Genomic DNA, 12,608 nt, shown 5'->3' on the forward strand with positions numbered 1-12,608 from the left:
AATTTTATGTAGCATGGAACACATTCAAATATACTTCGGCATGTGTTGTCAGTCGGAACAACATTTGGGGCAATGTGTATGAGCGAGCCAATATCTAGGCCAAATATGGTATCATTGTCAAACAAAGAAGTAGATCAGCCTCTTTATGATAAAACGTGATGATCGATTGGATCAACCCATGACCTCATTATTCTGAAGACCACACCCACTGGTTACAGGTGAAAACTACAGGTGTAGGTGTGAAGGTGAGTGCACTAAATGTGTGCAAGATCAAGGCTATAAATACTTCCTAAATTTATTAAAATTATATTATACATTTGCTGTTTTCCCACCCTATGTATATTTTGCGCAGTGAAATCCAATGAATCAGACATATGTCTGACTTGAGGTATCTAAACTCCCTAGCCTAGCCTGTGTAACTTAGGAAGGGAAATCCACCTATTGTACTGGAAACGGACATAAAAATTCTCCCAACCCTACAATGTACATTGAATGTATGGAAATCCAACATATGTTGTAATAGGTTCTCCTATTGGCTTCCTGTCTTGAGAACCAGAGATATCGAAAAATCCTCCCACCCTTTGTATCTCAAAGTTGTAGGAAAGAATATTTCGTTACAGTAAAACCTCGGAATACTGCCAGGATAACTGTCATGTATAACATTTTTGCGGGATAACAGAGTTTTGGTCATACACGGAAGGAGGCTTATAAAGAAATTTTAAATTAAGAAATGGTCTTGCTAAGAATGAGCAAGGTAACAAAGGACATTACTTTTAAGAGTTTTTCACATTTTTTTTTTATCTCTAATTTGCTTTTCCTTTAGAAGCAGTTTTTTGTTTCGATCGAGGTTTTACAGACTAAATATATCCTCAACCCTCCTCCCAGTGTACGAACACAAAGGAAAAGATAGGATGAGATGAGTTGATACAATGTGGTGATGAGCTTATAATTTGCAAACTTGCCATGCATAACTGACTGCACACTGCCATATGTAGCCATAGCAACCGCATCACTGTTATCAGTGGTGATGCGGACGATGGAACCTGTGGTATTGACGTCTGTTGTTAAGGTGGTTATCTCCCCTGTTGGCTGACGGACCTCCAGAAGTCTGCCTCGGCTGTTGTAGCTGTAAGTGTAGGCCTTCCCGTCCGATAGGTATTTAGACTCCAGTAGCTCGGTACTCTCCGAATACGTGAAAGTGGCTGTCCAGTTGTTGGCACGGAAACTGTATAGCTTCCGAATATTGTTCATTTCCAAGTCACATTTTGAAGCGTCTGGCGAAATAATTTCTTTTGCCATGGTTTCTCGGTCAAGAGTGATCTTGATCTTGTTGCCGACGTCATCGTCAATGGAGATCAGTTTCCCGTAGAAAGAGTTCACGTTATACGTGAAATTATACACATACTGGTTTGTCATGATGTTAACTGTGTGGCGATGCTGACCATAGCTGTTGAAAATGTAGACCTCGTGTGTTTCTGGGGAGACAACTTCGTACTGTCTGGTGCTCTGGTCTGCTTCGGGAAGTTCTGAAAGTACGGAGAACACACGCAGATTTCCAGCATCGGCAATGTGTACGACTCCATCAGGGGTCACAGTAATTGAGGTCAGCTCCTTGAACAGAGCTTGGGCGGCGAGCGTCTCCTTGGAGTCGTAACACTTACACGTGATTGTCTGACAGTCACACTTCGATTTCGTCCCGGCAAAGTGATGGATATGTCCATCAGTAGTGACCACTCGAACGCGATTTATACTGTGTCGGTCACTCTCCACAATGTACATTTCGCCCTGGGGTCCGAATGCGATACTCTGGGGGTCTACAAGCTTGATGTCAGCTGCGATGTTGGATGCTTGTTCCTGATCAGACAGTACCCCAGTTGGTAGGAAACTGGATTTTCTGAATGGACAGTTTAGTGGACGTCCGGCAACGGTGATAAGACTGCCGTCCTTGGTCAGTTTGAGGATGACGTTCTTGTCTAGAATGTGAAGTGAGTCGTCCAGAGGATCTATAGCCAGGTCAGTGGGCCACTGAAGTCGGATCTGTAACATATAAATTGGTGTCAGTTATAACTTATTCACCCCTAAATACACATTTGAACTCTTCCACTTCAAAGGTTGGAATAGTTCATTATAAAATTTCAGGGGTAAATGAGTTCATTAAAGCCTACTTATTCTTGAGATAATAGGAAATATCTCAGCTTATTCTTGTTTTTCAACATACCGGTATATTTAATTCTAAACTTCACACACTCTTATTCTAAGAAAAACATTGCTGCATACCAATATATATAGCAATTGTTTTGTGGTATAAGTTATATTAATTACAATAAACTATGAACTACTCTCACCTCCTCTGCCGGCTGGCTGTGATCACAAGACATGGGTTCCCAGGTTCGCGGCTGTCCCTGTGAACCGATCAAGGTGTGGATGGTTTTATCGGGAGTCACCATGCGGATGTTCAGGTTGTCAGCGATGTAGATCACACCCTCCTTACTAATGGCTATACCTGAAACATGGAATATTACAAATGTCAAATATATATCACAGTTAACGTACATCAAAATTGATACAGGCCACGTTACTCACGCATTCCTTAAGGACATATACAGCGTATATAAACTTTTTTACAGTTAACTCATTCACCCCTGAAGACACATTTGAACTCCTCCGAATCAATGGTTGGAATAGTTCATTATGAAGTTTCAGGGGTGAATGAGTTAAACCTTTACTGTATATTGTTGATATAGATTCAAAGCTTTTGATGCATCAACAAGAGGAAATTGCAATTAATATCCTTTATAGACAGGTTTTTCTTGGTAAAGAGTTGACCATTATAAAGAGGTTTTCACTACAAAGAGGTCTCCTGTGTAGTAGACACGGTTCTCCATAAAGCTGATGGAAGGGAGATAACTACAACAAAAACTGAAATAAATAAAACAGTTTAAAGTCTGATAGAAGGGAGACAACTTTCTGAGGTCTATATACCTTTGGGATGTACAAGCCTGGCGTTGATCGCACGCTTGCCATCACCACACCTGTCTATTGCCCCAGGGATACATTCCTCTCCGTTGCCAGCGATGATCACGTAGTTACTGTCGAGGATACGAACGGGTCCCATGGTGGCGACCTTGATTACCCGGTGATTCATGTAGTCCGACACGTACAAGTGACCATCCACTGGGCTGACCGTCATGTATGGCTTGTACGATGTGGAGATCGTACTGCAACATAAAAATCAAACGGTTCAGAATCTATTTCCACATATTGTTTATCACTTCAATCTATTTCCACATACTGTTTATTATTTAATTTTTTTGAAAACTTATTTTCAGGATTGTTAAAAACTAACTTGCATGAACCCATACTATAAGTTTGCAGTCAAAAAAAATCCCGTTATGCTATCACATTTTTTGTTTTTATATGGCGCTATAACTGTGAAGTCTTAAAACTGACCTGGTCTTGAGGATACTGGCAATGTCGTAGCGGCTCGGGTTGACCTTCCTGATGTAGTTGAGGTCCCACACGTACAGACTTCCGTCCCGTCCACTGGCTAATGACACAGGGGCAAGAAGACGGTTGTCACGGGCACGTCCGTTACACGAGTCGCACTCTAGTTTCCGCCTGTGACCGTTCCCAAGGATATTGACCAATTTCTTGGGCTTTTCTTTGAGGTAGATATTTGTGCCGTCTCCTTTGTGAAGAATTCCTGAAATAAGGGAGGTAATTCTTCTGAACTTGTGATACTTGTGATACAGGAAATCTCTGATTATTTCGAATTTTATAGATTTTTTTTTTACTCTTAGCAAAACAAAAGAAAATGAGAAATTATTTATTTGATCAAGATTCCAATTTGACAGTTTACCTTCCTGGAAGTTGTACGTGTGGTGTATGTCAATATTCCAGCCGCCAATCTGAGATGAAGCCAGGTCATATCCACTCATCGTGGTGCTGCGAACCTCCCAGTAGATGAAGCTACATCCACTGTACTGGTAGCCGACTTGGACTGTGGGGATAAAATAGGACATTGTTAGGCAACTCAACATGGCTATTTAACCACCTGCGAATATCTGTCTAAAATGCTGCTTCTGTAAATAAAACAAGATTTATCACAAAGTTTCCACTTGTACCAAAAACTCTTTATGTAACAGTCAGCTATGCTACCATAATTTTAGGTTGGATCTAACCACTTAGCTGTTACGAATATATACCTTTCTATAAAAAGTCTCTTTTGTACGAAAAAATACTTGATTATAAAGGTCATCTCTGCATATAATTCACTCTTCTTAACCCTTTCACCACTGTTAACCATAATGGACTTATCCATGTCAATGCATGGTAGAGTTTATTGAAGTTAAATAGGGGTGAAAAGGTTACAGAACAATCATAATATTTCCTATTGGTTTAGGTTGCGGTGTATATACATAATGTAGTACCCATTTCACCCCAAGTGTCAGGATCAGGCCCCCGGGCTTATTTGCAGTAAAATACAGTGTACGGCTGACCTACCAACATCGACAGAGCTCTCCTCACTGTTGTAAGTTCTATCATAAAAAGTACAGTTGTGTAGCAGATATTGGTTCAAAGAGCTTGTTTGGCGATAGATATATAATATCTATCAACTTGGGGCCAACATGAAGCAAATTTGATATCAGAAATTGGAAGAAACTTTTAGGACAAATTACTTTGTCTGTCTGGCAGTCTTCAGATATGTTTGAAATTCAATATAACGGCAACAGCAATTTTTTTATTCAATAAACAAAAACAATTTTATATTTGGCAGACTGGTATACCTATGGCAATATCAATTACTTTTATCACTTTATATATTTAAGAAAAGCAGTCATCTGCCAAAAAACGCTTTAATATACATTTATAATTGACATTGCTAAATAACTACCTACATTCCTCCATTAATTCAATTTTCTCAGAAATTGTTATGCATGGCATTTCCTCGAGTCAATTTTCCAATACAAAACTTGGGTTGCCACTCCTGAAGGCGTTCCTTAAATCATGAGGCAATTGTGAGAGTATAGCCACTACAAGCCAGCCTGTGCCTAAACATGTCTCTCACACCCAATATTACCTCAATGGTACAGCGACAAAGACCAAACAACCAAATGCATGACTACCGCGTATCCATTTACTGTGCACCACTTTTAACGTGGTTGATATGCTGATATCATTTACCCGGTTGTCCTGCTCTGACAGGAGGTAATGGACACCACGTCTGATGCAGATGTGTGATGTGCATTTCCTGTCACCAGTTGTCAGGGGCTCCCCAAGGGGTAATTACATACCATAAATTTCCTTTATCAGTATGCTCTGATTGTGTAATGGAAAACAATACTACCATATAGTCATGTTATAAATTTTCTGTATTTTTCCTCCCTTGAATGACTATAAAGCCATTTTTGCTGTCATTTTATGAATACATCATGTACACATATTTATAAATAAATTATATTTCCCCTAAAACATGCATGTTTGTCTATTCACCTCTCAAGAGTCTTCTGCGGGCCTGTGCGTTATGTCAATATCATAAATTGAGTTGAATGTTTTTGGGGAAATGAACCTTATTAACTGTTTTCTGATAAACTGCTTTTCATCAAGATTGGGGGGAAAATAACTAACTCTTGGGACACATTTCCGTTTTCCGTTAAGGTAGGCAGAAAATACCTGAGCAGGCGAAGGGAAGTAATTTGGATTGTTCCCGAGAACCTAATCTGTACTTTTTCTTACTATGTAGCTATCGTTAAGGTTTGAAATGCAATATATCCTTTCTACATACCTTTCACAGTAGCCTACCTATTCCAATACTTATGCTGTTTTCTCAATAATTCTTGAAGAAACTTTTAGCAACAAAAACTTACCTTATACATTAAGCTTATACATTAAGTGAAATAATTTCAACTGAATCTACTTTGTGAGTTGTTAAGTAAAACAGCTTAATTTGGGATAATCAATCAAATTGTACTTGTATATGAATCTCACCTCTGGCTGGAACTATCCCATACACATCCTGGCGGAAAGCATTCTTTCTGTCCCAGGAGAATGTGTACTTGAGGCCAGGGTCGGCCTCGAAGGTCTTCTCCATGTCTATGCCCTGAACGGACACCTTGAGGTGAACCAGGGCTAGATTGGGGGGAATTACGCTCGGGGTCATCTGGATGAGGATCACCGACATGTACCCAGGGGTGTCGCTACTGTGGTAAACCAAGTGGACATCGGTGGACGGTATGATCAGACTCTCCTGCACCACCTGTAGATAGTAATGGATTTAGTACATTTAATACTATAGGCTTGTATGATTAAGGACTCCTTTAAAACCTGTAGGTAGTAATGGATTTAGTACATCAAATACTATAGGCTTGTATGATTGGGGTTTCCTTGACAACATGTAGGTAGTAGTGGTTTTAGCACATCAAATACTATAGGCTTGTTTGATCAGGGTCTCCTTTACAACCTGTAGGTAGTAATGGATTTAGTACATCAAATATTATAAGCTTGTATGATAGGGGTTTCCTTGACAACATGTAGGTAGTAGTGGTTTTAGTACATCAAATACTATAGGCTTGTATGATCAGGATCTCCTTTACAACCTGTAGGTAGTAATGGATTTAGTACATCAAATATCAAAAAGGGGATAGTACAACATTGATATGATGCCTTACAGAAACTGTTTCATTCAAATTTTCCTGCATAAGTTTTAGAATGCGTTTTGTTAAAGTGAATGTAACAAAGGTCAAGGGACTGGACTAATTTACTCCTATATAAATGTACACATATTTTTCTGGAGTTTGAAGGTGAGTTTTTGTCAAACACAATGCATTGGATTAACGTTTTATTTCTGAAATGGTGCACAAAATGTACACAAACTCCACCTGTGACACTTACCTGTGATTCAGGAATGATCGTACTCTTCTCCGGGCATGCTCCAAGCTGTGTGTGTTGCCAGGTGGACAGAACGACCGGCTGGAGGCTATAGTAGTCGTGCATGACCCCGCAGACGACCGGCTCGGGAGGGAGGTTAGATTCCATCTGTTGGACCATGATGACTGTGTTGAGCGTGAGGATCTGGTTCCACGGGACTAGGACGCTCGTGCTGTGTGACTGGAATGGTTGGCGGGTGAACTCCAAAGTCACCGATCCTCCACCGTTCACAAGGATGTCAAACCTGCCACAGACAAAGTCAAATTTCTGTTGCAAAATGACTTATAATATTAATAATATAGAAAAACTTAATTTCCAAAATGTTTTCACATATTCAGAGATTAGTTGCTTTTAACAAACAAGTTTTGTCTTATAAGTACCGGTACCCTAACTTTGTTTTGAGGAATTTCAAATAAGAGGCTCTGATTATTCACCTGAATTTCAGTCTACAAAGTTTTGATTTCCATTTTTTTAATTTTTTTTATTGGCGATACATTTACTAAAAAGCACACCAAAGATAAACTGGGACTCAGATCATGAATCTAAACTCAACTCGATATAGATCGTAGGAGTGAAATTAAGGTTTCACTGTATAAAACTGTACAATAAGGTAATGATAATTAACTGATTTATATATATATATATATATTTATATTCAAAGTATACCATTCCATTTATTAGGATAATGACAGCACTACAAACTCTATTAAAATGTTAGTTTTAGTAAAATAGGATTTTTCAGTGAAATACGGTAATTAATTGACAAGGAAAACTCCAATGATGCTCTGTGATAAACAAACTCTACACGACGATTTTCGCAATTAAAGATTCATCTTCAAAGAATATCAACGTTGAATCTTAATCAGGTAATTCAATTCCGCGGTATCAGCCCTATCAATGAGATGCACTCTTTATATGCAAAATTGTCATGCTATCAGCCGCCAGCGAGATTGTGCAATCTATGCAGCCAGGGCGCCGATCTCTTCCCGAGTTACAACAACCAAATTGTCTAATTGACGTTCATTCTGCCAATTTTAAAATCGTAAAAGAAATTTCCGGGTTGAATAATATCTTATCACAGTGTGCAATTATAAAGAAATGTTCAGGTATAGAATTGACTTTTCTACCAGAATCTCAACTTCCTGATTTTATCGGTGAATTTATAGCTGCAAACAAGATCAAGTGACTACCTGTACACACGGTTTTCTTCAGATTGTATTGACTTTCGGAAAATGTCATCTAGATAGAGACCAGGCGGATGTCACTTGAGAATCCTGATGTTTGTGCTCAGATGTTTTGTATAATAAGGTACCAAGTTACGGTGGATCAAAGAGACACAGAGCCATCATTTCTATTTGACAAAAAGTCCAGCAGTAAAGTTGTCTTTTTCTTTTGGTTTGCCATTGACAGCTAGTACTTCATTACCAACAAAATGCCATAGACACATGGCGTCTCATTGCTATTAGCATGGAACACAAGCCCTTCATTGCTATTGTTACAAGCATGTTTCCATAGACACATGACGACTCATTGCTATTAGCATGGAACACTAGCCCTTCGTTGCTATTGCTACAAACATGTTGTCATAGACACATGGCGACTCATTGCTATTACCATGGAACCCAAGCCCTTCGTTGCTGTTGCTACAAACATGTTTCCATAGACACATGGCGACTCATTGCTATTACCATGGAACACAAGCCCTTCGTTGCTGTTGCTACAAACATGTTGTCATAGACACATGGCGACTCATTGCTATTACCATGGAACACTAGCCCTTCGTTGCTGTATACTACTCCTTCATTATTATTGTATGAATCAACAACTAGTCCTTTCTTGCTATTGCCAAGGACATCATTGCTACTGTAACAAACAAAAAGCACTTAGTTGCCATTGCCATATACAACTAAGCCCTAGTTGTTGCCTATGCAATAACAAATGGACTTTTGATACTTTTCCTATTGATAAATAACCCATTTTTTTCCCCCCCCATTGACAAATAACCTTTGGATACTTTTCCCATTGACAAATAGCCCATTGATACTTTTCCCATTGACAAATAGCTCTTTGATACTTTCCCCATTGACAAATAGCCCTTCATTGCAGGTGAATGACCAAAATGGCATTGATGCAATTTTCATGAGCACATGCATAGCCCAACATCACCATCAATGAATGAACAAAAAGCATTTCATAAATTGCTACTTGACACATTACCAAACAGTCTGTTGGTACTACTGCCAGAACAAGTAGCCCTGCTTTGCTATTGCAATTGTTGATTAAATGTACAATCAACCCTTTATCGTAATTGCCACGATCACGTAATCGTAGCTGCGACTACTTACTGTCCACGTCTTCGCGTGAGCGTGTATCCATAAAGAGGCTGCCGTGCCACGTGCACCCGCACACCAATAAGTGGAGTCCAGTCTTTGGTCATCACTCGTCCACGGATCAAGGAAACTTGGCTGGAACAAAACGAAACTCAAGTCAACACATTGCCTTAACTGTCAGGAGCAAACAGAATCATACATATTACAGGAAACTTAATGTCAATTAAGTCCATTAATCACAATAAACAAATACAAGTACTTAAAAAACTTCAATATCTATGATGCTAAATCACTTGATTAGATATTATTGCATTATCTTAGTAGACAGATGTTAACTGTAAGGTATGTATATTTTTGCTTTGTTTTAATTTAAAAAAAAAAATCAATCACTTGTTTTTTGTTGATCCTGTCTAGTATAGATAAATTCCACTAAAAACCAATACATGTAACTTTTTTTTTTCATTGAATGTTTTTACAGATCTTGTGTTGAAACCAAACTAAGTACCATCCAAATCTGCTGTCAAGAAACTAACTATCATTCAAAGTCCATTTCAATTTATACAAATTATGAAACATTTTCAAGATTTCAATTTTTTTTCAAATATTTTTTTGTGTGTGCAAAGACATTCTTTAATTAATTAAGAATAACTTATAATTATTTCAATTTCAGATATTTAAAAGAAGGTGTCGCTTTCAATTTGTTCTCAACAACTTAGATTTTTCTCTTTCAATTTATTCTAAATAACTCCGATTTCCAAAATTTAAAAATTAATTTGGAAACAGCCATGTGATATGATACAGACGTGACACTGATTGCGATTGCAGCAACAAATGTCCCAGGGGTGACTGGCATGATGGGATTGATAACTGAAATGCCCAGAAACAGGAGGAGATAATCAACTGTTGTCTTATTGTGTTACTATCAGGAATGTTATCGGTGGGATAAACCGAGAGCTAACCTTCACACACAACTTCATGAAATATGATGGAAAGGTAATGAAACATCATGTCTAACGACAGTGTTAACTGTCAGTTTTTTTTAAAATCCTGATAACATTGCTCGACTATTACGTGCCAAATAAAGCTGATAGAAATGGATTTAAGCTTGTAATTCAAGCTTGAACTTGACAAACAAAATATGTGGCTTTTACTGGACAAAAAATAAATAAATCAATATCAACTTGTTGCTTTATTGTCGCATTGTGTTTCACACCAAGTCTGAATCAATCGGATGTTTGCTTCACATAAATCAATGAATAGTCCCCTTGAAGCTTCTCTATGATCCTGATGGTGTTGCTAGAGCGATAGGTATGACTACGAACGTCAAGATGAACCAAAGTTCATCTGCATAATGTTTTGACTTTCCAATAGAAAGCCCTGGAAACACACTTATAACACTGTGAGGTTTATTGAAACCGGAGTAGATAAGGTTTAGTATTTCTGCCATCCCAGAAAATTGCTTCTGTTTATCTTTCTCGGCACTCAACAGCAGATCGTACAGACATCCTGTCATCATAGAGTGTCATGTTCACTCTTTATCAATAATTTGGAAATAGGATTGGTTTTGGGGCAACCGTTAGTTGAAGACTCAAAGCACTTTTATTTTCATGATTGAAAAGAAGAAAAATGTATTTTTTGATTGGGAATTTTAGATTTCACACATGTTTTCACATCCGATAAAGATGTGCCGTATTTTGAGTTTTTACTTCATTTATTTGAATCCCATATAAAAATTGCTGAGGAAAATGGTCTCCAGACCCATTCTCTGATTGCTTTATCAAAAATTCCCTCTCATGTAAGTCTATAACATTTTCACATCCCCTAGATGCTGATTTTCCTAGCTTGACATGTTGTATAGTTTACAGATGGAAACAACATGGACGTAACCATTAAATTATTCTCCAAGCAACATTAAAATGTACATTTCACATCAATTTTCTTATTAAGATGCCTTGTAAAATACAACACTATATCTTTAATTAACAGATGTTTAATGGTTGACTTTAATTTCAAACTTTTCCAAATTGTTATTAAAAAGACCATTTTACTCGAAATATTAAAATGATTCACTCCAAAATTCGTGTAACTACACCAAACTTTACATACTTACCTCAATTGTCTAAACTTAAGTTATGGACTATTCTTTGCACAATCATTCATCATGAAGAGACGAACCTCCCCCCCCCCCTCTTCCAACCAAAAAACATAATTCAACAAAAAAATTGCTGATGAATTGTATAGAAAACAGTAACAACTTTCACTGAAATAATAATGTTTAAGATCCACCTCACAAAAACTGACTTGTAATAATTAATTTAACACCATTTGATGTGATACTATTTGTTCCATGTTCCAGTCCACCTAACCTACTGTGACTAGCGGTGGTAGTAATACCTTTCACTGAGACCGTTCCTGGAGGTGTCAATCTGAACGCTGTTTTCCTCGATGAGGAACCTCATTTTCTCGTAAAAGGAGGCAGTGGAGCTGGGAGGTTGTTTGCGGAGGAGGATGTCGAGAGGATCTGGGGCCATCTGGCAGTAGTTACTGTCTTCACAGGCGGAGTCTAGACAACAGTCGGGGTCTAGGCAGTCAGACAGCCCATCTACAACAAGGAACGGGTCATTTACTGAGGGAGGGTAAGAAGGTTGCAATGTATACCATAATAGTTTAAATATAACCTTGACTGCATAACGTATCACATGAAAACAAGATGTTTGACCTTGTTGTACGATGTTTGACCTTGTTGTACGATGTTTGACCTTGTTGTACGATGTTTGACCTTGTTGTACGTACCAGGTTTGACCTTGAGAACGTGATGTTTGTCTTGGACTGCGTGACACAACTGTTATACTTGACTTTTATTTTTGATTGTGAGATATATGTCCTGCCCATAATGTAGGACATTGAATGTAATACATTTTATTAACTGTGTGATGAATGAACTTGACATTGATATTTGACATTAATTAAGGAGTGTGCTCATTGTGTCCTTGACCCTGTGATTTTGACTATGTGATGAATGACCTTGACGGATGATATATATGACCATGTCTTAAGACCTTGAAATTGAGATGTTCATTGCTGCATGACCTTGACCCCTATAATATGACCTTGATGTATAACCTACCTCTGTCATTGTCATCCCCGTCCTGACACACCATCTCCATAGTGATCGCACAAGCCTCTCCTTTCCACCCATGATGACAGCTACACATCCAGCCATGAGAGAAAAGGCGGCAGTCTCCATGGTTACTGCAGGAGTTAGGGCAGCCATCTGCAGATGAAAACAGGTTTGCATGTGTTCTGAGGAAGCGACCACGCTTGATTCGATAAACAAAATGGAGGAGTGGG

The 12,608-nt window shown here is 38.4% G+C and overlaps 1 protein-coding gene across 12 annotated transcripts in view; it reads right to left on the minus strand.

The window, feature by feature from the left end:
- Positions 1-12,608, minus strand: part of LOC110452441 (teneurin-m-like) — a 202,283-nt gene that overhangs the window by 14,483 nt on the left and 175,192 nt on the right. For 11 of the 12 annotated variants that reach the window (XM_021500988.1, XM_021500987.1, XM_021500984.1 and 8 more), the window contains 10 exons: positions 12,385-12,531; positions 11,652-11,859; positions 9,273-9,392; positions 6,892-7,171; positions 5,989-6,256; positions 3,860-4,000; positions 3,451-3,703; positions 2,983-3,218; positions 2,346-2,503; positions 963-2,037 (listed from right to left, as the gene is read on the minus strand). In XM_021500988.1, the coding sequence (XP_021356663.1) occupies positions 963-2,037; positions 2,346-2,503; positions 2,983-3,218; positions 3,451-3,703; positions 3,860-4,000; positions 5,989-6,256; positions 6,892-7,171; positions 9,273-9,392; positions 11,652-11,859; positions 12,385-12,531 (2,886 nt within the window). The remainder of the gene's footprint in view (positions 1-962; positions 2,038-2,345; positions 2,504-2,982; positions 3,219-3,450; positions 3,704-3,859; positions 4,001-5,988; positions 6,257-6,891; positions 7,172-9,272; positions 9,393-11,651; positions 11,860-12,384; positions 12,532-12,608) is intronic. The other variant, XM_021500983.1, reaches the window with a different exon arrangement.

The sequence above is a fragment of the Mizuhopecten yessoensis genome, unplaced genomic scaffold (assembly GCF_002113885.1).
Source record: "Mizuhopecten yessoensis strain PY_sf001 unplaced genomic scaffold, ASM211388v2 scaffold6683, whole genome shotgun sequence".
NCBI classification, from domain to species: Eukaryota; Metazoa; Mollusca; class Bivalvia; order Pectinida; family Pectinidae; genus Mizuhopecten; species Mizuhopecten yessoensis.